This window comes from Protopterus annectens, chromosome 8.part0 (assembly GCF_019279795.1).
Source record: "Protopterus annectens isolate FY-2018-M chromosome 8.part0, PAN1.0, whole genome shotgun sequence".
In the NCBI taxonomy this organism is placed as follows: domain Eukaryota; kingdom Metazoa; phylum Chordata; order Ceratodontiformes; family Protopteridae; genus Protopterus; species Protopterus annectens.
In genome coordinates, this window is record NC_056741.1 from 1629539588 (window position 1) to 1629563757 (window position 24170).

Here is a 24170-nt window from a genome sequence, read left to right on the forward strand (position 1 = left end):
TTGTGAAATTAACCAACAATGTTCAGCTGTCTCACCTGACTCTTTTTGCATGAAACATCATGTACCACAATATTTGTAGATTTCATCATACAGCAAACATTTCTAAGTGTTGCCACATACTGTGTGAGAAACAAAATTGGGAACCGTCCCCTCTCTCCACCAAACTGCAACATTTTCTGAAGAGATAAGTTATCATTACAGGGAATAAAGAGTTTCAGTCAATCTTTATTATATACTTACAAGAATAGGCATGTTATAATAGAAATCACAATTAAAATTAACAACAGCAAACATAAGTTAAACAAAACAAGCAAATGCCAAAAATGCTGCAGCCAATTGGATCATAAAGTCTTTAAAATAAAAAAAAATAAGCATGAAAACTGAATTGAAAGAAAAATAAGAATCGGAAGAATTGTGATTAAAGTTATGAATGCAAAACAAAATTAAAAAAAATAAAAGTTAGAAAGCAGTTTCTCATCACAACTTCTTTATATACTCAAACAAATCCTGAATAACTTAAATTTACAGGTCTTGACTTATTTCAACCAGATGTAATTCCATTTTAAATATATTTGCCTTCTAATCTAACATGTGCTCTCCTAAAAACTGGAATTAAATCCAGAATAAGCACAGCTGAGAAAATATTTTGAAAATGCTGCACATTCATTTACAGTTCCTACCTCAGTCATCTGTTCATTGTTACTGTTGCGACTGTTTACACTTGTGTTTTCTTCATTGCTTGTAATTAACTTTTTGTCAGCATAAATTAGTGCATACAAGTTTCATTCCCCACATTGTTGCCTGACAAACTAACCAGAAACCTGTTTAATTTCCTGCCATAAGCACTGCTCTTCATTTTTTGACTTGCTGCTATTTGTAGTCTTCAGTGTCATACATTTTCTTTAGAAAGATATATAAATGAACATTTATATATATGGTTCCACAATCTATTCTTCATACAGCCTTTTTCTGTGAATCATTTTGTTGATTCCTCAGATACAAAATAATGGTAAAAAACAGGTATTTTTTCTTAATAGGTGAGTGCTGAACAATTATTTTCAAAATTGTAGATTGGGTCTCATAAAGATGCATACAGGATTGCAGACAGAAGCTTTCTTCTGCTTCCAGAAACATAATATATTCCTGTAGCACCTATACACCTGCCAGATAAACCAAGTTGTATAGATTATGACCTTAGATTTAACTCTTATAATGACCCCTTTTGATCTGTGCCTGCTGAGCATGGACCTGGACTATGAAGTCCAGTGATGCATTTTTATGGCAGTTAGCGCAGTGGACTAACGCTGTAGTTTAGGGATTGATTCCTTTAGCCACCATTTACTTACTATGTGCCTCTGAGCAAGTCACTTAACCAGGCAGTGCTCTGGGGCAATTGGACCTAGGGTAATCAGTGGACTCCTGGACCACATGCCTAATAACTATAAATGAACTAATGAATCTATTATCTTTCTTTAGATGATTTCCCCTGGATAATTGATATAGTTTCCAAATAAACTGGATCTCAAACACTGATAAGACTTCCAACTCACATATAGTAAGTTTTCATTACATGTTATTTTCTTATCACTGATGACAGTGTAACTTAATGAATATGTTTTATGTTTGTATGAATAGCATTATATGTAACCAGGATAAAACACACTAGGCAAATTAAGATGGTCAATACAACATGCAATATACAAAGATTAAGATATTAGCTTGAGTTTTTACTATCCATTGTGGTTTTAATTGTGGATGATTGTTTTTACAGAAATTTAAAAGAACTATTTGCTAGTTCAACAGATTGCAAGAAGTTAACTTTAGTACACTAGAGGCAAAAGAAAGTTTAATCAGTTTTATAAATGAATTTGCAGTTTGAGTTTTTCCTTTTGATCCCTTGCTCATAAATTTTTGCAGAAATGTGTCTTACTCTAGATGACAAAGCAGTCATCTGTTAAGTAAGTTATTTATTTCTGAAGTGGCTGAACTTTATGTATATGACCATAATATGATTATTGGCCTGGGATATTAGTAACGTCTGCTTTAGACTCTAGAAATGCAGTGGCATACACTATTTCATGTAATAACATTACAAAAAAAGGACATTTACAAAAGACAGAAGTATGTCAGGAGGGTGTCTTAGCAATTTTTCTTTAGTTGACATTCTGGCGTATGACATCTATCACAGAGTTCAATTTGCTCTGCAGTTCTTTCTCTATGGACTGCATGTCACTTTCAAGGCTGCCAGTATAGGGACCTAGTTTCTGTTTTAGTTCTTCAACATTCTGTATGATCTTTTTGTTGACACTATCAACATAGGGAGACATGTTCTGCTGGAAATCTTCAATGGTCTGATTAATCTTGCTGTGGAGATCATCTGAATAGGGTCTTATGGACTGGTGAATGTCCCCTGAATTTTCACTTATTTTCTGTTGCAGTTCCTTAGCATATAAGAACATTTTTTCCTTCATCTCTTCAACATTTTCTGAGACATTTTTGTGAAGCTCTTCGACATTTGTCATCATTTTTTGGTACAAGTCATCAATTTGTTGGTTTAGCTTTTCCTGCACATCTGTCGTATATGGAGACAGACTTTGACGAAGGTCTTCAACATTCTTATTTACTTTGGTTTTCAGATCATCAACAAAGGGATTCAGTTTCTCCTTGATTCCCTCAAGGCTCTTGTTGATTTGTTCATTGAATTCTGTAGCATAAGGAATCGTGGCAACTTGAAGGTTGTCCACATTGTCCTGTAGTTTGGCTTTAAGGTCATCAACATAAGGAGTCAACTGCTTTTGAAGCTCCTTGGCATTCTGAGTAATCTGGTCCTGGAACTGCTCAGCGTATGGAGTAAGCTGCTGACGTAATGTTTCAATACTTTTGTTTATATGCTCGTTAACCTCACCAGCATAGGGCAAAAGCTTTATCCTGAGTTCTTCTAAGTCTTTATGTACTTTTTCTTTCAGTTTCTCAGCATCATTGGTGAATCTCTGGTGTAGCTGTGTAGCAACAGGGATCAGAGTTTTCTGGACATTCGCAGCATAGTCATTTGCATTCTGTAAATTATCCTTGATCCAGTTGCTGTGGACAGGAGCAAATAATAGTCTTATGACAGTGAACACTTAATAATGGTATGTAAAATAATTATTATTGACAATGCATCGTTATTTCCTACTGCTACTCCCCAGATTCATCTGATACCTTATGATGTATAGTCATCAAAGAAGTGTAATGAGAATAAATCATTTTTTGCATCTGATTAACACTCATATTACATTTCTACATCTGGTTTGTATAGTTAATGTATTTATGTTTTTTTCTGTTGGCCACATATCGTTTTACAAATCTTTGATAGGCAAAACAACGTACCCAACACACTAGCCATAGGTGACTCGATAGTCAGGCACACTGATGTCCCACTCACCAGGCTAAACAAGGAGAAGGTTACTGTCAGCTGCCTGTCGGGTGCCAGGATTCGCCACATAACCCACGCACTCAGGTCACTCCACAAGTACAAATATGACTCTGTCATTGTCCATGTTGGTGTGAATGACCTGAGATGTACCTCCCTGGACTACATGAAAAGAGACATGGAAGAGCTTTCTGATCTTGTAGCCCAGACAGGTATGACCCTAACCCTGAGTAGCATCTTGCCATCGCCCAGAATGATACCGGAGTACAAGGACAAAATGATTGACTTCACCAAGTGGCTAAGCTTCTGGTGTCATTCTAAGGGGATCCAGTATCTGTCTGCCTGGGACGACATGGTCAACAGACCATGATGCTTTGCCAGAGATGGCCTGCACCTGTCTCCCCTGGGATTTTGGACACTGGCTAAGGCTCTTGCCGCCCCCCATAATGTCTTTTTTAGGTAAGGTTCAAATGACAAATTCACCACTGTAACAAGAACAGGCAAGCAAAACCTGAGGGTAATGCTACTCAATGCTAGAAGTTTAAATCTCAAAATTCACTCCCTCGAGAAACTCCTTAACATGGAGAACATCGATATCTGTGCATTGACTGAGACCTGGTTCAAGGCTCCAGAGAGCACCCCTGCATTACCAGGCTATAACTCATACCACACTTTTTGGCAATCTAACCTGGACCGGAACACAAAAGGCGGAGGTGTGTCCATATTCATTAAGGATATCCACACTTCCAGGCTAGTTACTCAGCATAATGCTTCTGAGGTTATCCAAGTGCAACTAACTCTGGGCAAAACTGCAATCCAAATTGTAGCTTGCTACAGATCCCCCACCATGCCCCAGGATTCCCACTCCTCTTTTCTTGATATATTGGAAAATATTAGGGTTCAACCAAACACCCTAATAATTGGCGAGTTCAACTACCCCACCATTGACTGGGAAAACTACTCATGTACCAACTCCTTTGCTCAACGCTTTCTGAAATTCATAAATTCCAGTGCCATGGATCAACTTATCCACACCCCCACCGGTGGCAACAATATCCTAGACCTAGTCATTACCATAATGAGTGACTGGTGTTCCACACCTGAAGTCAACTCCTAGTTGGTCAGATCCGACCATAAGCTAATCACCCTAGATATCCACATCCTGCCCCCAACCCCATTAAGGAAACCATGGTAAAAAATTTCTCCAAAGCCAACTTCATGCTACTTAAGACAAGTGGCGAACTTCATAACACCCATGCAGATGGACAATACAGTTACGACTGCTGAATTATACACAAATGCACTCTATAAGCACTTACACGAGTGCATGGATCGTGCTATCCCAAACAGAACCAAGACACTATCCTCCAAAAAAAGGAAGCCATTCTGGTGGTCCCCTGCCATAAACAAACTCTACAACAGAATGAAGAAACTGTTGCAAAATAGAGTAAAATCCCATGAGTGGAGGAGCTCCCTGGTCAGCCTCAGTAAGAAGCTGAGATCCCTTATAAGATCCTCCAAAGCTAGCTAAGAAAAAAAAATCACCACTCATTCTCAGGGCAACCACAAGGCATTCTATAGCTATGTCAAGAATCTCAATGGCAACACCCAGATCTGCTCTGAGTTACAGCACAACGGCACAAAAATTACAGAACCAAGGGATATTGCCAACATCCTGGCAGATAGGTTTAGTGCTAACTTTACCCCCCCCCCCATCTCCCCCTAAAGGGCCTATATCTATACAGGAAGAATGCAGAGTCCCTGTAATCACAACTATGCAGGTAAAAGCTGCACTCTCTAAAGCCAAAAACACAGCATCCATGGGACCGGAAAACATCACAGGCTGCATTTTACATGAACCTCAGAACGAACTGGCTCCCCACCTAAACACCATGTTCAATCATAGCCTCATGTCAGGCTTTGTGCCCACTGAATGGCACACAGCAACAGTTATCCCACTCCACAAAGGGGAACCACCACTGATCCTGGGAACTATCGCCCTATAAGCTTGACGAGCCTGGTCTGTAAGGCCATGGAATGTATCATCATGGACCTCATAAACAAATACATTGGTAACCTCCAAACTCTGGACCCCACCCAGTTCGGGTTTGTGAAAGGCAGATCATGCCTCCTGAACCTGATCAACTTCTTTGAGGCAGTCACCAAAGCTGTGGATGGTAAGGTGGTTCACACAGCCTATCTTGCCCTCGCCAAGGCTTTCAACACCATCCCCCATTCTGGAATTATAGCTAAACTCACTAAACTAGGTATAAATCCCTACGTCACAAGATGGGTTGCCAGCTGGCTCACTGACAGAACCCACACTGCAAAAGTTGCAGAGTCTAAATCTGACTTCAAACCAGTGACAAGTGGAGTACCACAGGGTTCAGTCTTGGGACCCCTCCTGTTTGGTTTCTACTTTTCTAAAGTACAGGCTAACACAGAAGGCCTTTGGCTAACAAAGTTCACAGATGACTGCAAACTAGGAGCCATAGTCGAGTCCCCAAATGATGTGGACATCCTACAGAAGGGCCTCACTGAGACAGATGCCTGGTGTCAGAGCCATGGCCTCAAGCTCAATGCCAAAACGTGCATTGTCATCCCCTTTGGTACAAACTCTGTAACCATGAACTACCACATAGGCAGCAGTCTACTTAATGCCGAATGTCTGATAAAAGACCTTGGGACCCAGATGGACAGTAGTCTCTACTTTGATAATCACATCGCCACAGTAGTCAGGAAATCCTTCTACATGGCACACCTCATCACAAAAGGGTTCTCATCCAGGTAAAAAGACGTCATTGTTTCCCTCTACTCGATGCTCATTAAACCGATTATAGAGTACAACGCCCCTTTTGGAATGTACCTCACAAGACATCTGCAGCAGCTGGAAAGGCCACACAAGTACCTCACAAAGAGGATTATTGACCTCAAACAGATGCCCTACACTGACCATCTGAAAAAACTCCAGCTTTACTCAATAGCATATTGCCTACTCCGAGGTGATCTCTGCCTAACATATAAAGCTATGTCAAACCCAGAGCTGTTGGACATGCTACACCTAAATAAATCCCAATCCCTCCAAGCTACATGCTCTAGGGACCTAAACCTTGTCACCACAATAAACAGGGCATGCTGGAGGGATAGATTCCTGTCCCAGAGACTTCCCATATTCTGGAACAAGCTACCCATCTATGTCAAGCAAAGTTCTTCATTAGCACTCTTCAAGAAAAATCTTGATGAGTGAATAGGAAATAGGAACTACACCCTGGGGATCACTTCTGTGGCTCTGTTCGACAGTGGCATAGGAAAATAACTTTCTTCGGTGGTGTAAGCCAGGGAACTTTGTAGGCTAAGCTTACTTAAGCCCTTGGGCCGATAGCCTAGTACCTACCTATGAACCTATGAAGGTCTTCATATAAGGACAGAACAAACTTGAAATATTAAAGGTACCATGCATGTTTGAAGAATGTGCTGAATTTTCAAAGATACAAGACTATCACATTGTTATAATAAAGCTGATACAGTGCAGCCTTAGCTATTAGACTTTATAATGTCTGAATTTAAAATCTGTTTTCATGTATCCAGATTGCCTGTTTTTGTAAAATATAAGCAGAATATGCAGACCACATATAGATAAATGCTTGCAAATTGTTATATTTTAACAGCATCATACTTTGGGTTGTTTTGCTCTTTGCAATGTTGCACTTACTTCAGAAAAGTTTTTTTTGTAGTCAGAAAGGTTCTCATCTGAATGTTATGAGTGTATTATTTTTGTGCTGTTATACATGGAATAAACAGCACATGCGCAATGAAGTGTGTAGCCTTAATTGGTATGAAAACATTGTGTAAGGCTATGCGGGAGAGGTACAAGGCTCCTGTGCACCATTATGACTGAGGATGTTCACGTAAATGGTACCACATTCCAGTTACTGAGTACCAGATCCCCATGCAGGTACTGTGGTTGTTTTAACTGACCCATTGGCTGAGATGCAGGTATAACTCATGTCATCAATGTGACCTAGGATGGAAGCATAAGCATTCTATAAATACCTCTCCTTTGTCCTTGGCTATGGGGGAGGGGGGGGTACATTGAGCTAAATGTGAGAACTTGCAGAGATACAGGTAACAGTGACTTATAACTTTGAGGAATGGGGCACAGGGTATTTGCATTTTATATAGCATGATATTGAAATGAGGAGGTAATTCAGATACCAAACTTTCCCAAGACAAAGAGGGAAAAACAAGCAAGCATAAAAAAGGCACAGTAATTTGGAATATTAATATTAGTGACATAACTTGGCACTTGCCAGGATCTGTATTGGCACAAACAGACTGGAGAGTACCTGATATCCACCTACAGGGGCAAAGCACGTGGAGTGAACAGGGCATTTATACCAGGAAGTTATTGTTAAGGTTTCGGGGTGCAGAGTTAAGCAGTTGTATCACTCTATGCTTCACATCTGGAATGCAGTCTCTGTCACTGTATTTTCTATTTATTTTTCACACAGAAATATTTATTTTGACAATAAGCTAAATTAGTAATAGTTCTTTCCAGTTTTAACAGTTCAAAACACCAATCCCTTCTAGTAAAACTATTATTCTTTAGTAAAACTTTCCATTTACCCAGGAGGAATAGTCCAACACCTGGGGGTCTGGTTTCACCCTACCAACTTGGTGCTTTCCATTTTCCCATACTGGACCCTAATTTTCCTCCACCCACACTAGAACCACTACTCAAACGTGGGTCAGCTGGGTTATCGTTAGGGCTCTATCTTAGTCTCTCTGTATGACATCATTATGGTTTTGCAGAAAATCACTAAAGAACAAAACAGCAATATTACCTCAATTTTGTACCCTTGAAACAATTTATCGGTCTGATATCTGGGGGAGATAAGTACTATAGGCAAGTACTGCACAGTCAAAGACAAACATAATAGCAGCTGTATAGGTAGTACTTATAGGTAGTGGGATTTAAAACTGACATCAGGGAATATTGCATCACCAACAAGGTGAACAGGTCATGGTATCCATTTCTGGAAGGAGCAGTGAAGCATAGACCTACAAATGGTTTAAAATGTGTTTTGGACATGTGTAATAAAAGTGTAAGGAAGGGTCACCACCACAGAAGTATGTGCAACATTTTGGCATAGTTGATTGATTGAAGACATTTTGTTTGCATATTTTCATACCTCCACAAGGTTTATTTTCAAACAGTGGGAAAACCTGGATGCCATTTTCAAAACTCAAGTTATTTGCTTATTTTGCAATCAGCATGTTTAAGTATATGTATTAAATCAGTCCCATAAACTCTTGTGGAAAAACATATTTTTTTCAACAGATAGTTGATCAGTGAAACAAATCTAACAGTTTAGTATGATCCTTTCTAGTTATTGCTTTTTCTGTGCTGGTTTACTTCAGGTGACAGGTGGTTGTTTGTATGAATACCTACTTGACCTGGTCACTGAGGTTTGTCTTCCGGAGTTCGTCAATAGTGTCCTTGGCTTGAGTGACCCATTTTGTAAAGTAATCCCAGACATTATCAGTTAGCTGTTGAGTGTTAACTTCTGCACAGGAACCTGTGGGAGAATTTGGATGGTGGGGAGGGATGGACAAAAACAGAACATTTAAGTAAAGCACTGAAAACATGAAAAATGATGCAGCAGATACTCCACTAATATTGCCACAGTCTTTTCATCATCCTCTGTGTAATCACTTGGTTCTGAAAAATGCAAGGTTACATAAAGCTGCAAAATGTAGACATGCTTTTGTAATTTACTCAGTCCCCTACAGCAATAGGGACATAGAATGTGACACAAGAAAGGTAAAAGCAAAACATGGCTGCACTGACCTTTAGAGTAAGCTGTTTGCAATTTTAAATGGGGGGATACATCAGTGAATATACCTTTTAAAAACAAGAAACACCCCAACAAGCCAAGTTTATCCAAATGGATCGAAAACTGGACAAAAAATTGAATAAATCAGGTTTACATGTTTTGTTCTGATCGAACTGTCTGGTTCATCATGTATGTACCCCTATCCATTCTTTCCCCAACTTTCCAGATAGCCACAAGTAGCCAAAAAGTACAGCTTGTGCTTTGTTTGCAGCATGCCCAATTCTTTGCACCATCACTGCAGCATTTGTGCTCCTGGGAAGAGTCGGTTTATAAATGAAATAATGGGTATAATGCAGTAGCAGGAGCTATTGCCAGCAGTTAGTAATTCCAACATATCACCTTTTCCTTTGCAGAGTATGCCTAGTGCTGAAGGGTGGACTGCTGCATTCATGCACTATTCCCCCATCTCCATAATATGTACGGATTGTTACCACAGACATTTGGGAACAATGTTTCCAGAGACAGAATTCTTGCAGGAATACTTTTGTTTTCTGCGCAAACTCTCTGAGGGCTAGTTATATAGCGCCTTCTAGCTCCTTAACCCTTACAATGAGATTCACCCTCATCAAAAGCCATGAGCATTCTGGAAATGTAATCTCTTTTCCATATATATATATATGCATTCAATGACCTATGGTGGTTATTATGGGGGTCACAGCACTGTGTATGAAATAGAACATTAAAGATATGGTCAGAAAACTCAATGATGACAGATATACTTAATGGCTGGCAAGAAGGAGGGAAAATCACCTTCAGGATATTAGAAGGTTAGACCTTGTCTGGGGCAGCAACTAAGTTACTAAGCTTTGAAGAGAGTGGACAAGGGTGTAAGATGGGAGCAGAGGGTGGAGAAGGACATCCTAAGCTAGGAGCATTTTGCTAATGTTGCAGCCTAAATGCTTTCATGTGATGCTAAACAAAAGGAAAACGTGCAAGGTGATTGAGAAGTCAGGATCCCAAAAGAACAACACATTTGCTTTTGGGAGAGGGGTACTGGCAATATACCAAAATGACCTTGAGAGGTGGAGAGCAATAGAGATAGTCCAATTCTGTACTAAAGGCTAACGAAGTATGATGCAGTATGGAGGGGCACATCTAGGGAATGAAGATATCACAATTATCCTGGATATAGAGAGATAATGCACAAGGGGATTATGGCTAAAGAACAATGGCATCACGGGGGTATTATGGATGAGGAAGAGTGATGCTCTAGGAAAACAAGGCTTGGGAATGGTGATAATTCATGGGAAGATGGGCAGAGAAGGATGGTATCCTAAGGGGAACATGGCTGAGAAAGGCTGATGCCCTATGGGAACATACCTATTAAGGGGAAGTGATATCCCAGGGGATATTTTGTTGCTGCATCTTCCTCTCAGTAAACCATCTGAAGGTAACACATCAATGGATGAAGAGAATAAACAGAAGGAGAATTGTGGAAGGAAATGGATTTGGCAAGAATGGACAATGCAGCTGTTTAAATCTGGTTGATGAAGTGCAGATTGTAAGTATTATACTGGGTAAGAAATATGCTGAAAAACCTACATGATAGTGCAGGAAGGTTGATATGGAGCACAGTGCAACACAATATTTATATATATGCAACCGTTTAATTGCTGGTGTTAGTAGGTGAGCCCTAAGTCTTGGGTAATCCAAAGGTCCTACTAGGTAATCACACCGTATATCGCCATTTAAGAAGATGACTTCTGTAATGAGTCGAAGCAACTGATCCAGTTTGTGACTGGAATACCAAACATAGGCTGGGGAATTTGAATAGACAATGCTGTGACAAAAGCAAACTATTTATTCTACATTCAACAGATAAATTAGATGGCATTCACACTAATTGGGGTAATTCGGCCAGACTGGTGAGAAAAATTTCCTTACATTTTCTTCAGTAAGTGCCATTGGATTGTTTGCACCCTAGTTTCCACTAGCTCAAGCATTTGATACCCTCGTTTTGTGTATCACCCAAAGGATGAACCTGAAATATGTGAATAATTGCAACTGTACAGGACACCCCTTTGCCAAGTTAAGTCAAATACTATTTTCTACCCAGTGCTTCCTGAAATAATACGCTTTGAAAACTTAATGCAGGTGACCTAAAAGACAGAAGGCCAGACAGAGATACAAAGTTGTCCATAGTCATAGAAAAGTTTATTATCACATGAAAAGCCTTATTCGTAAACAAATACCATCTGTTTTTTATGTCTGGTAGTTTAGTGGGATTACTTTGGCAAGAGTAACTCAAGGGGAAAGTATTCCTAATTTGTGGTTCTGCTATGAAACCTCAAATTACCAAAGCCAGAGGAAACAAAACAAAACAATAACATAAATGCCCTAAATGCCAACATCACCAATTTTTTTTTTGCAAGGGGTGGGGGTGGGGACAACCCCCCCAAACATCTACACACCAACTTCACCATAATGTAAACATGAAGAGGATCTCCAAAAGCATAGGAGTAACTGTTCACATACTCTTATAAACTGCACTGATAGTGATTTTGTATGGAGTGTTGTGATTCGAGCATTTGATGCATGGAGAATTTGATCATGGCCTCCTGTAAATATACCCTAATTTGTTTATCTATAGTTTTGGTAATAGCTGGGCTATCGATGAATTATTATTTACAACATTCCCAGAAATAAAGACAATGGCAACAAGTCCACTGGCGTAATTTAGTAAGGAAAATAAAAGAATCCTTTAAAAAATGTTACTAGCATGAATCCTAGAAAATGTCGCTGATGTATAACATTAACTCACAGTGGGTTGTCTTGCTGTCTTTACATTAGCAAACTTATTTAAGATTATTTTCATGCCCAGAGAGTTCTCAGTGCACATGAAAGATGTGACTTTTGAAGGCCAGCTGTGAAAGTACAGGGAGGTCACAGCGCATTTTATCAGAGATGGTCATGCCATGCTAGAAAATGATGGAAAGCATTCTGCTAAACTGGAAACAATCAGCAAAAATAGAAAGCTGGGCAGTTAAAAGGCCAATCAAATAACAACTGCAAGTGACTACAATGAAGACTCTTAAATTGCCTTTCATGCCTGCTGAAGGCCTTCCTTGAAAAGAAATGCAGAATGAGGCACAGAATAAAATAACATTGAAGTACTTTCCTGCAAACCAATGTGACATGTGGATTTGATGTCTAAAGTTTCTGTAGACTGGAGGTTAAACTCACGAGAACCACTTAACAGTGTGAGAAAGAAATACTTCCAACATACTGCACAGATAGACAATGGTAACACAGATATGCTAGTATTCAGAAATCTACAGAGGGAAAAATAAATTTTTATGTCTATTTCGCAGCAGTGTATGTGTCACTCCAAGGTTCTTAGGTGCCCAGGTTGGGACCACTCTTTTAGAGTATTTATCCTACATTCAGTCTGATTAATAGATTAGTACTAGGCTAACTTGCCCTTGTGGGCCATTTTAAGTCTAGCCTATTATCCCATGTGAGAATCAAACCCTCCACCTTGGATCTGAAAGATAAACACCATCCATGCCAACCTCCCACCCAAGATGAAGTCTTAATGAGATAAAGGATGAAAGCATTTACTGTTTTTACAATTAAATTATCTGTTGTGTATTAACAGCACTTTTTATTTTTTTTATTATTATTTGTCTGATTTACTGATATTATAACAAAAATGCATATTTTGATGCAGAAGCTACAAGTTTATTTTAACATTTCCTTATTTCACTTCTCCAAATGTAAAGACAGTTCCATCTGAAGTCTAGCATCAGGTACATAGTCAGACTTTGTATTATAAAACGGGCACAAAAGTTTCTGCCAGCCCACAGACAGAAACATAGAAATTAATACAGAAACATCTACTGTTTGTGTTAGACAAAATTTTATAGAAAGCAGTTACCTCTGGGGGAAAAAGATATGTTATTTCACCCATCTGTCACTCTACTAAACTTTGTTTGATGTCATATAATCTCCCACTTTGCTCTTTCATCAACACAGCGAGGAGAAGGAACAAAAGTTCTATAATGTCACCTTCACCCACTACCAGTCACCTGACTCATGAATAAATGAGGACACTGATCAATTTCTGTAGCTGAACAAATATTGGAATGAGAGTTCAGGAACAGAGAAATCACTTATATCTAGACAGATGAAGATTCTGGACACTTGAACTACTCATAAATTTGATTTCAGATTATAAAATTACAACACTGTCCTTTGAGTCAAGGTATGAGTAGTGAAAAATTCACTTCTGCTGCTACCCAGATCTCTTCCTGTTTATGACCATCTCATTTTCTTGTAAAAAAAAAATACTTGTTTTTAGATTAGAAATGTTATGTGTTCCCAAGTGTGATGTAATAGTAAACCCACAGATACATGTCTGCAAATACTTTCTGGACAGTAGGTCAACAAAGCATCAGTAATATAGTCAGTGTACTGCCAACTGGCAGCTTCTACCAGACAACATATTTTCTTTTTTCTTCATTTTCCTGCTACGTGCTGCAGCTACCAAGTTTGTGTTATAGCCCAATTCTTGTAATAATAAGTATAATAATAATACTCCTGTGTGCCTCTTGCTGAGAGAAAACACCCACATGTTCTAACTGCTGCCAGAAAGTACGGCTTATTCACTGTTATTTTACTGGTTTATGCTGAAATGATAAAACTCTTCTGACCTATGTACTGCTTTTGTTTGCATATGCAATCCACTGTAATATTCAGGGTCACACAGGAAGCTGGTTTGATTGCTGGCAGGAATGCTTATTTTGCTGCCATACAAACTGTTGTGCATGCTAGAATAGTTGCTCCTTTTCTGGTTTCTCTTTTACAGTACTACATGTTAAGACAGATAGGGCTGTACAAAGAAAGTGATTCCTTTCTCTGCCAGCAGCACCAGTCATGCAGGAGGAAAGCTTATTGAGGAAACATAATGTTTTTTTTTTTCCCCGAATCTGTACTACCTGTATTACTGTCAATAACTTGGTTACTGAACCACATGGGTGCCACATGAATCATACGTTCTTGGCTGAGACCAATTATCACCAACGGGCTTGTCCAGTGGCAAAGAAAAGATACTGGCTGATGTGGTCAGAAATGAGGTTTTGGCAACTGGTCAACCAGTGGACACCATAAAAAGGCAATGAAAAATGACAAATATATTCTCACCATTCTTCCCCTACAAATATTATTCATTATAGTAGGCCAGTAAAATGAAAGCTTACCTGTGATGGCAGTGATTGCCAGGGTAACTGCAATTATCTTAAACATTTTCACTCCTTGTTGTGGTGTTAATAGAGACTGAGGAAACAAAGAACAGTCATATGTGATAGGTTAACAGACAAGTGCCCTAAAGCCCGAGGAAAGAAAGAACAGACATAGGTTAATACAGCTATACTGCTGAAACAATACATAGTTATAGTATTCTGTTCACAAATGCTCTGTGTAGCCAGCTGCACGCACTATGTTTGTTTTGGGATTCCACAGCATTGTGCCTCTAATTAGTTTCACTATCAGTCATTGTAGATTAAACTCCCAATTATCAGACTCATGGAACTCAAGTGCCCAAAAAACAGACCCCCTGCATCCCCTCACACCCCTAAACTTATATATACCAGCCCAATGGTCACACCAGAAGAGAGAGGTCTCCCCAAAAAGTCATCACTATAATCACATCTCACTGACAATGATTTCTTAAGGAGATGGTCTGAATGTAGGGGAATTGAACCTCGGTCAGTTGATGCTCAAGTAATGAATCTTTGTCAACCAGTAAGGTAGCCCCCTCATAGTTCTATACCTGTCATCTCTTAGGCTATTCTGAAAAAGGGGCATTAGGGTCTCACTGGGCCTTCAAGTTAACAGACAACATACATGTTTAGATGCTAGAAGGGACTTGGAATCATTATTTTCCTTCATGTAAAATACAAGCATTCATTTTAGGTTAGTACCCAATGATGCAGAACTTAATATGGCATAGTGGTCTTTGTAAGAGCTGTATAACTGAACTGTTACCCATGCTTAGACTGTAAGAAATTTCTAATGCCCTCCTAAAAGTTGTACAATGAACACATCAAAATGCATCAAATATCAAAAGGGTAGAGCAAAGCAAGACATTTAATCTATCTTCCTGCAGCATTCTCATTTAAGTAACATTACATTTGCCTGATGCAGGAAAGAGATTGCAAATCTATCTAATCTCCCATTTAAGTGCTCCCCTCCATTGTAGTCTTCCTTTTCATTCCATCTCCAACTGTACTGCACCCTCTTCAGTAACTCTATTGATATGTCTGAGGGCTGATGCAATGTATTGATCCATCAACATTCCCTTCGTTCCTCTATCTTAACCCCCAGGGTGCTTACCCTCGGTTTCTGTCCTGTGTACTAAACTTATCTGTTCATGGGGAATTAGTTTTTCTTGTCTTTTAGGTCACATTTCATGCCATCTTTTATTTATATCACTACTATAGCTCCATACCTCTGCTTTTAGTCATTTCGTATCAACTTCTCACCTTTCCTTGCTCCTCTGTTATTTTCTGGGTCCTTTTTCCTTATTTTTACTGTCTGAATGCTTTTTTTCCCTTATCTGCATTTGTGAGTTTTTCTCACTTTCCATCTTAGCTTACAGGAACAGCCATTTAGATATAACACTTTTAGTCCATCTCTGTGTACCAATGTGCCATCTGGGTTAATGGAGCATGTCCTTGACATACAGCTGGTCCTTCTGCCAGGACCACCCCTTCCTTTCATCTGTCACTCAACCCTTCCCTCTTGGGTACTGTCATAGCCAGGCATTATACTCCTTAATCCTTTCTTTCTTCAGTGTCTTGTTTCTTCCTCCAGCCTCCTATCCTGGCATGTCTCTGCCACCTCTCTAGCCCTGCTTACTACCACACTGGCTATCTTGTCTGGCAGATTATTGGTACCTGTATGCACCACAGTGCTACCTCTGCAGTTATGTAGAAAATACTGCTGAAAAGGGGGAAGGGTAAAGTTTTGCTTATTGCTCAACAAATGTTATGGAGATATTGCAGAATGCAGTTTCATTTAACAGTAAAAACTTAGTTCAAGTAAAGCAGAAACTGTAAATCATCTCACTACAACTACTCACTTCTGAGGCCACACAATTAATCACCAATGAACACAAGATGTTTCTAGCTACTAACCATTTCTTCAGGTAACACTTTTTATATGACAGTCACAGGTTCAAATCAGTAAAGAGGAGACTGTTGCTGATACAGTCTTTTCTTATGACAAGTCAATAAACATTCATTTGGAATAAAAACAATTTAAACAAACATTCAAATATTAGCCCAAAGTTTCATATTTGCACTTTCATGCATGACCTTAAATATCTCATTTAATCTTCACATTGTGAAATACACTGAGCTTCAGTCTGTGGATGAAAATTGCTGTATAAATTCAGTATCAATGCTACCCAACTCTGGAAATGTTTGGAAAAGTTAGAATCTATAAAAATTGAATAACTACATATTCTCTTTTTTTTTCTAAATCACCTACTGATGTAACACTTACATGAGTCCCAGCATGTGGAATACCACTAGGAGGGTGACCTTATGGTAGTCTGACCTTTGACTCATAATTGGGAAGCTGATTGGACACAGCAGTCCTGGATCTGTTACATGCTTATTATGGCAGTATAGCCGAGAAGAGGCATACAGAATCACCCATTTCACAACACATTTGAGATACCTTTTATCTTTGGGAATGCACTATTGGATATATTTATCTGTCCCTCATTTTCTAGGATGTAATAACATTTTCCAGAGACCTTTGCTCTGTCCCACATAAAATTTGTGATTTTGTGGAAAACAGGGAGGATTAAAATTACTGAATGATATCAGATATTACATGTTTAGATTTTTCAGAAAACAGATATGAATACAAGTCCTCTTAACCTACTGTCTAGTTGAACAGTACCATTACTTAAAAAGTACCTCAGTTGTTACCTTTCTTCACAGGTTACCTTTGCTTTTGCCCTTGGGAGTTATGACAGGGTGTGGTACATCATACAATAGCATCACCTCACAGATGAATTCTAATTCACTTCATACCTTGTGACATATTTAGGTTATTAGCTGTACCGTTTCATAATTCATGGACGCCTGCTTTGCAGTTACAGCTGCTTGTACTGCTTGGGTTTCAGGCTTTATACATAGAACTCCTCAAATGATTTTGATACCACAGTATTACAGCTCAACTTTTGTTTTTTAGGAGTCATTTAGGATACCCAACATTGCCAACATTGTCTGTGCATGAACTGTTAGAGTCACTGCTTTCAGGACTCATGACCAAAGCTTTGATTCTTTGTGATGCCTGGGTAGAGGGTATCTTTTTTAGCATCACTAAAGACATGATTTCAACTTTACAGCTCACAAAGGAACTACACCACAGAGCAATTATAATACACTACTTAAATCTCAACAAGGACAATGAAACAAACTTCTGAAAACAATATCTACAACTCTTTTTTTACAAAACAGCTAACCAACATTACAAGTTATGACTGTCTCAGATGCCTGATTCTATTTTATTAAGTAGTTTCATTTCTGAATTCTTGCCAAACAAGAAGAGTTCCTTCACCTCATTCTTCAACAGTCCCTCCCCACTGTGAGACAATCATTGTATGAAAAATACCCCTGACCCCCATAAGTAATTTGTGAGTAAAACAGTAGTTAAGATAACTGTGCGCTACTGTGGGAGGCACAGCATTCTCCTTAATTCTGCACTTTCAGGTGTATCACCTAATAACATTATGTGAAGGCAGTACTGCTGATGTAGAGTAGGCCTGTCAAGTAACTGCTCAGCCACAAAAAAAGAAAAAGAACATCTTTCAAATCTATCAAACCTTACCTTTCAGGTAGTTTCCTTTCTTTTTCCTGCTCTGGAAGGTGAGTGACTTGTCGGCAGCCTCTGTCTGTTATTTATCTATCTATTACACTGAAGGGCCCTGAGAGCAAATGATAAATGACACCAGGTGATAAAGTGATAGGTAAACAAAGGTCTTAGACCCTGACATTAGTTAATCTAAAATGATATGGAACTCTCAGCCAATTCCATTCTGTTCCTGTTCTGCTGAAGATTTTTGTCATGATGCTGTTATCAGTTGTTGGTGTTTTGCAACTGAGTGAATATGTACACAGTACAATGGTGCAATCCCAGTAAAAGCTGTACATTCTTTCAGTGGAGGGGGTGGAGGAGCACTTTGATATTATTTGGAAACTAAAACAAAACAAAAATAAGTCAGCCAAATGTGCTATATTAACATATCACAATGCACCAGTTATTTCTATAGAGAAGCGGCTCTACAAATTAAATGTCCACCACTTTTGTTACTTAACTATGCCTGATATTGTGCTCCCAGACTTTCCCTTTATACTGTCAGGGAAAAAAGCACACCTAGCTGACTCACACACACACACACACACACACACACACACACACACACACACACACACACACACACACACACACACACACACACACGTAAATTAGGAATTCACTGCCCAAAGTTGTACTCCTGTAGTGCTATGTTAATTCGAAATGGTGATTCTCTGATATCTGTGGATTGCTAAGTCATATCTGGTCAAACCATAAAGCTGTGATATCATTCTCTATCTCTTTCTGTTTCACAGAAATCTGCCTTGCCATATACATATTAGACATACTCACAGTGTATAATCTTCAGCACTGTTCTCCATCGAGAATATGTGCAGTCCTGTGATCATCATCATCATCATCAACCTCCCTTTTCCCCATTTCTACATGGGGTCTGGATGTTGTTTTAACTGTCGCCATTTCCTTTCTATTCCGTGCCACTCTCTGGCCTTCTTCAACACTCATGCAAGTCTTCTTTCACACAGTCCATCCACCTCTTTGTTAGATGCTCCCATTTCCTCTTGCTTTCTTTCTGTCTGATTGTGTTCTGCTTTTATGCACATGTACCTGAACCACATGACTCTGTTCTCTTTGACCTTTTCTGCAATTCCAGCTGCTTTGGCTTCTGCTCTTATGTGCTCATTTCTTTGTCTGTGCCACAGTGTACATTATACCACCCATCTCAAGCACTTCATCTCCATCACCTCTAGCTTCTTCAGCTGCACTGCCTTTACTGCCCAGGTTTCTGTACCATACAGTAGCACTGGTTGCACCACTGTTCTGTACACCTTACTTTTCAGCTTCTTTGGCATTCTTCTGTTATACACTGCTCATGACACTCTGTGCCATTTGGCTGCAGCCCCTCTGATTCTAGCTTTGACCGTCTCATTCAGTCTTTCCTTCTCCTTAACCACCCTCTTAGATATGTGAAGCTGTTAACCTGCTCTACTATTTTCCCTTCTATCTCAATTCTCAGCTTCTTCTGATTTCTCCCATTTGCTGCCATTACAACTGTCTTATCGGTACATAGTTTTATCCCATGTGCCTTCAGCTTTGCCCTCCTTTCCTCAATCCTTTGCTAAAGTTCTTTCTCAGAGTCTGCCTGTAATGCCACATTGTCTGCGTACAGCAGCTTTGTTGATTTGTCCCCTCTGACCTATTTGCTAATGTGGTCCATCATCGGTATGAATAGCAGTGGGCTTAGAGCAGAACCTTGATGCACATCCACTCCCACTTGGAACACCTCTGTGAGAGCAAACACTGTTTGTACTTGAGTCATTGGGTCCTTGTACATAGCCTGAACTAATTCTACCAATGTTTTTGGGACACCGAACCCCCACAGGACTGCCCAAACCAGCTTTCTTGGGACCTTGTCATATGCTTTCTCCAAGTTTAGAAATACCCAGCTGAACTCTTTTGTCATCTCTAGCTTCTTCAACTATCTCTCTCACTGTAAAAATCAGGTCAGTTGTGCTGCAACTTGATCTGAATTTGAACTGCTAATTTCCCATCTTACTTTCTACTGCTTTGCTTATTCGCTTATCTATGACCATCTCCACAACATTCATGCAATGTGACAGGAGTTTGATACCTAGTACTGCCCACATTTGTGATTGATCCCCTTTGTTCTTGAACACTGGCAGTAGTGTGCTTATTCCTCAGTCATCTGGGATCCACCTTTCTCTCCACATAGCTATGAGTACCCTCAGGAGCTATTTCTCCCCTATCTCACCCAGCATCTTTATCTTATCTGCTGTGACCTCATCTGAGCCTGCTGCTTTCCCTGACTTAATTTTCCTTAGTGCTGTTCTTACTTCTTTCTACAGTGGGCTCCTCCTTTCCTCTCATCATCGGCTATGTCTGGGGCAGTACAGACTCTATGGGGTTTCTTTATTCAGAATGCTACTGGAAGTACTCCTTCCATCTGCCTTTGATGTCCTGTGGATTGGTGAGCAGGGTGTTGCTGGCATCCCTTATGAAGAGTGTCTGACTATCTTCTTTATCTTTCTGCCTTTGCCATGCAGCCTGATATAGTTGCTTTGTGCCAACTATTGACTCACTTTCCCAGAAGCTGGTAGAGTGAGTCTGATGCCTTGTTCTTTGCTACTGCAACTCCTTTCTTAGCCTCGTTGGTAGCCAAACCATATTCCTTCCTAGCCTGGTCTGACTTTTCTATCTTCCACTTTTTCTTGGATTCCTTATTTCTTTTGAGGACTTATTGGGCTTCCGCATTCTACAACCAGCTTTCTTTATGCACCTTATTCCCCTACCTGCTCGGACGCATATTTGTTTTGTAGTCCTCACGCATGCTGTTTTGAGGTGCTGCTGTTCTTCTTTTTCAGATGCTAGAGCCCTGAATAATTTCTTGAACTGTTGTGCTTTCTATCCACTCAACTTCCTGGTCTCTGTTGTCTGACCACTGCTTGCAGCTGATTGTGGCAACCAGCGGTTTGTACTTTGGGCTGGCTGTTTTACTGGGTATGACTTTGCAATCATTAATTCTACCCCAGTGCCCTTTCCTTACTAGGAGGAAGTCTACCTGATTTGCATATTGGCTATTCTTGTATGTGATATTGTGACTATCTCTCTTTCTGAACCATGTATTGGTTACTATCAAGCCATTTCCTAGACAGAAGTCTACAATGGCCTCTCCTTCATTCTTCCTGTTGCCCCACCCATGCTGACCCAGGCAGCTCTCCTATCCTGTTCTATCTGTCCCAATATGTGCATTCAAGTCAGCCATTATCAACACCATTTTATGTTGTCTTGCTTTATCTAGTAGGTCCGGCAACTGCTGTCTGAATGCACTCTTTTCTTCACTATCACAGCCCTGCTGTGGGGCACATGCTGAGATTATGAATACTGCCCTATCATTACATCGGAGTCTGATTGCAATGAGTCTTTCACTAATTCTGATGACATCCCTCACTGTCTTCTGAAGCCTCTCTCTCACCACAATTCCCACACCATTTCTAGCCTGTCCTCCTCCTAAGTAGTAGAGTCTGGATCCCAAACCAAGTGGCTTTGCTGAACTGCCCTCCCACCTTGTCTCCTGGATACATAGGATATCCAGCCTCCCCCTTTACCATCACTCCTTACAACATCCACTTCTAAGCTCTGTCCTGTCAGCGAACCTACATTAAATGTGGCAATTCTTAGCTCATGTTTGGCAGGTTGTTTGGTTTTACATCCATTTTTTACTCAACAGAGCTATCCCAGGTAGCCCAAGCTAGGCATCCAGTAGCTTATTGACCCAGAGCTGCTGTGCTTTATGGCAGGCACACAACTTGCCAGTAGGGGCACATACACCCCTCCCACCATTAGCATGGGTCCCTGGCATAGGTCAGAGTAGGCCGGGTCCTCAACCCACTTATCACCGGCAAATATCCATGCCCATTTGGCAGCATTAGTCTTCATGACTGAATCACCTAAAGCCATAGTTTACACCATGAAATGGCTAGCCCTGTCACAGCATGCAGTCTGTGATTCATGTTCCCCTGTCTTTACGATACTGCACACCACAGCAGATGCCCAATGGTTGATATATACAACTCTTCCCCTTATAGGGTACCATGTAGAGTTTCTACTGCTGCTCACAGCTCCATTTTTTGGTGAGACTTGAGATGGAAACACTTAGCATGTTTTTCAGAGGTGGGAGGAACCCCACTGAGACACAGGGAGAACATGTAAACTCCAAACAGGCATTGGCCGGAGATCAGGATCAAACCTTGTACCTTGTAAATGTAAAGACCTTAACCAACCTTAACCATTATGAAAACTGATCTCTTATGTGCAGTCCTGTGATAAACCTTTTCACACTGCATAAGCTCCAGTACCATCTTCTGTCTTAGGGATTTGTCTGTTCCACTGTTACCCCTATTCTCGTGGTATCACCTCCTTTAGTGGTCTGTTCCACTGTTGCCAGTATTGCAGGACCTTCTCCTTGACCTCCTGTATTTTACCTAGAGACTTTAATCATCACCAGCACATAAATAAAATGCAGTCCCAATCCCTACCCGATCTCTGGAACAGACGTCTAATGCAAGTTAAACAAGGTGACATCCCAGCATCCTTCAGATAAAACCTGAATTATTGAAAGGATGCCCATAAAATTATTATGAGACTGAACCACTTTTCCCTTCCTGAGAAGGTGAGTACAGCATGAAAGTGAGTATTAGCAAGGCATGAATGGTTTTGTGATTCAATTGCCTTGCATTTCCTATGATCTTGTGACCCATTGGTATCATCCCATTTAGGTATTTGACTGTGTCAGTGTTATCCCTACTCAAGCAGTGCAACTCTATGTATCATCTCCATTTGAATTCTGCCTGTTTCAGTGATAATCCCACTTATGTGGTATAACTCTTGGTATTATCTCCTTTAGGGACGCGTCTGTTCCAGTGTTTTACTCTTCCCGTTCCTCATACATTGCAGCTGTCTGCAGCACCTCTGTTACTGATCTGCCTGTTTCAGTGTTATCCATACACATGTTGAGTAACTCTCTGTATCATCTTTTTTAAGAATGTCTAATTCTGTGCTACACTTAATCCTCTCATATATAAACGTCACTACCATTATGCCTCAGGATTTTAATTCTGTTATACTTACTTCTCTTTAAGAGCTGAAGACATCCTCATTAATTACTGTTTTTCTGTGTCTGCTCTTCTGTTTCCAGAGTCTTTGTTGGTCTTTATAGATATGCTGTCAGAAACAAAAACCCATTGTTGCGACTTCCATGCTTTGATATACTGGCTAAATTAAATCATTTACTGCCCATATGCATTTCAGACTTATGAAAAGAAGTGTTGACACTGAATGTCTGTTATTTGGTAGAGGCGAAAGATGAATGCATAACAACAGATGTAGTGTACTGCCTTCCAAGCATACAAAAACAGCATATTTACTTTAGCGGCACACATAGTGTGCTGCCTTACGAGCATGCACAAACATTACATTTAATCTATGCTATTTTTTGCTGAGGCAATGAGCTTCAGGTCTTCATTCAAATGATGCTCATTTTTATTTTTCATTTATCCTTTGTTGACTAGATTAGCCCCCCTAGCATAGTAGTGTTTTTTCAGGGGAGTCCTGAGGTGGTATTTATACCACTAGGGGAAATTCTTCTACTCTTTTTGATAGGTGCTGTTTGATCATTTGCATCCATCTGAGCTACCACCAACTCATATAGCTGGGCCCTTGGTTTAACATCTCATTCGAATGAGGGCGAATGTAGAGCAGGGATAGTGCTTTGCATTGGTTAAAAATCTATCCAATCTGTTATTCTGATCAGAATGTTAACAGATGTATGTTCTACACTAATTCCAGGCTGACTCAGGGCAGCAGCTGCTGTTACACATCTAAAGAAAACCAACCATTGTTTTTATCATCCTGTCTCAAAGCACAGATGCACAGACACAAAGACAGGAAGACATGTATATACTGTATTCACAGAGACAAAAACATATATCTGTAGACTTACATTAATAGCAGTA

At 39.9% G+C, this 24170-nt stretch overlaps 1 protein-coding gene across 2 annotated transcripts; it reads right to left on the reverse strand.

Annotated features, from left to right (window-relative positions):
* Positions 1-205: 205 nt before the first annotated feature.
* LOC122809568 (apolipoprotein A-IV-like) lies at positions 206-18347 on the reverse strand. Of its 2 annotated transcripts, none has more exons than XM_044081159.1 (4): positions 18154-18347; positions 14508-14583; positions 8865-8991; positions 206-3081 (listed from the first exon to the last, which is right to left on the reverse strand). In XM_044081159.1, the coding sequence occupies exons 2-4, from the start codon at positions 14551-14553 to the stop codon at positions 2154-2156; spliced, it is 1101 nt and encodes a 366-aa protein (XP_043937094.1). In that variant the 5' UTR covers positions 14554-14583; positions 18154-18347; the 3' UTR covers positions 206-2153. The 2 variants fall into 2 exon arrangements, with proteins under 2 accessions (XP_043937094.1, XP_043937095.1); XM_044081160.1 differs by having other exon boundaries at positions 14508-14632.
* Between the last annotated feature and the right edge of the window lie 5823 nt (positions 18348-24170).

Bases quoted from the DNA above. Each gene is read 5' to 3' on its own strand.
- LOC122809568 (XM_044081159.1), bottom strand. From the start codon at position 14,553: ATGTTTAAGATAATTGCAGTTACCCTGGCAATCACTGCCATCACAG. The intron at 8,992-14,507 runs GTAAGCTTTCAT...ATTCTCCCACAG, and splicing joins GGCAATCACTGCCATCACAG to GTTCCTGTGCAGAAGTTAAC. The intron at 3,082-8,864 runs GTAGGTATTCAT...TCCTGTCCACAG, and splicing joins AACCTCAGTGACCAGGTCAA to CAACTGGATCAAGGATAATT.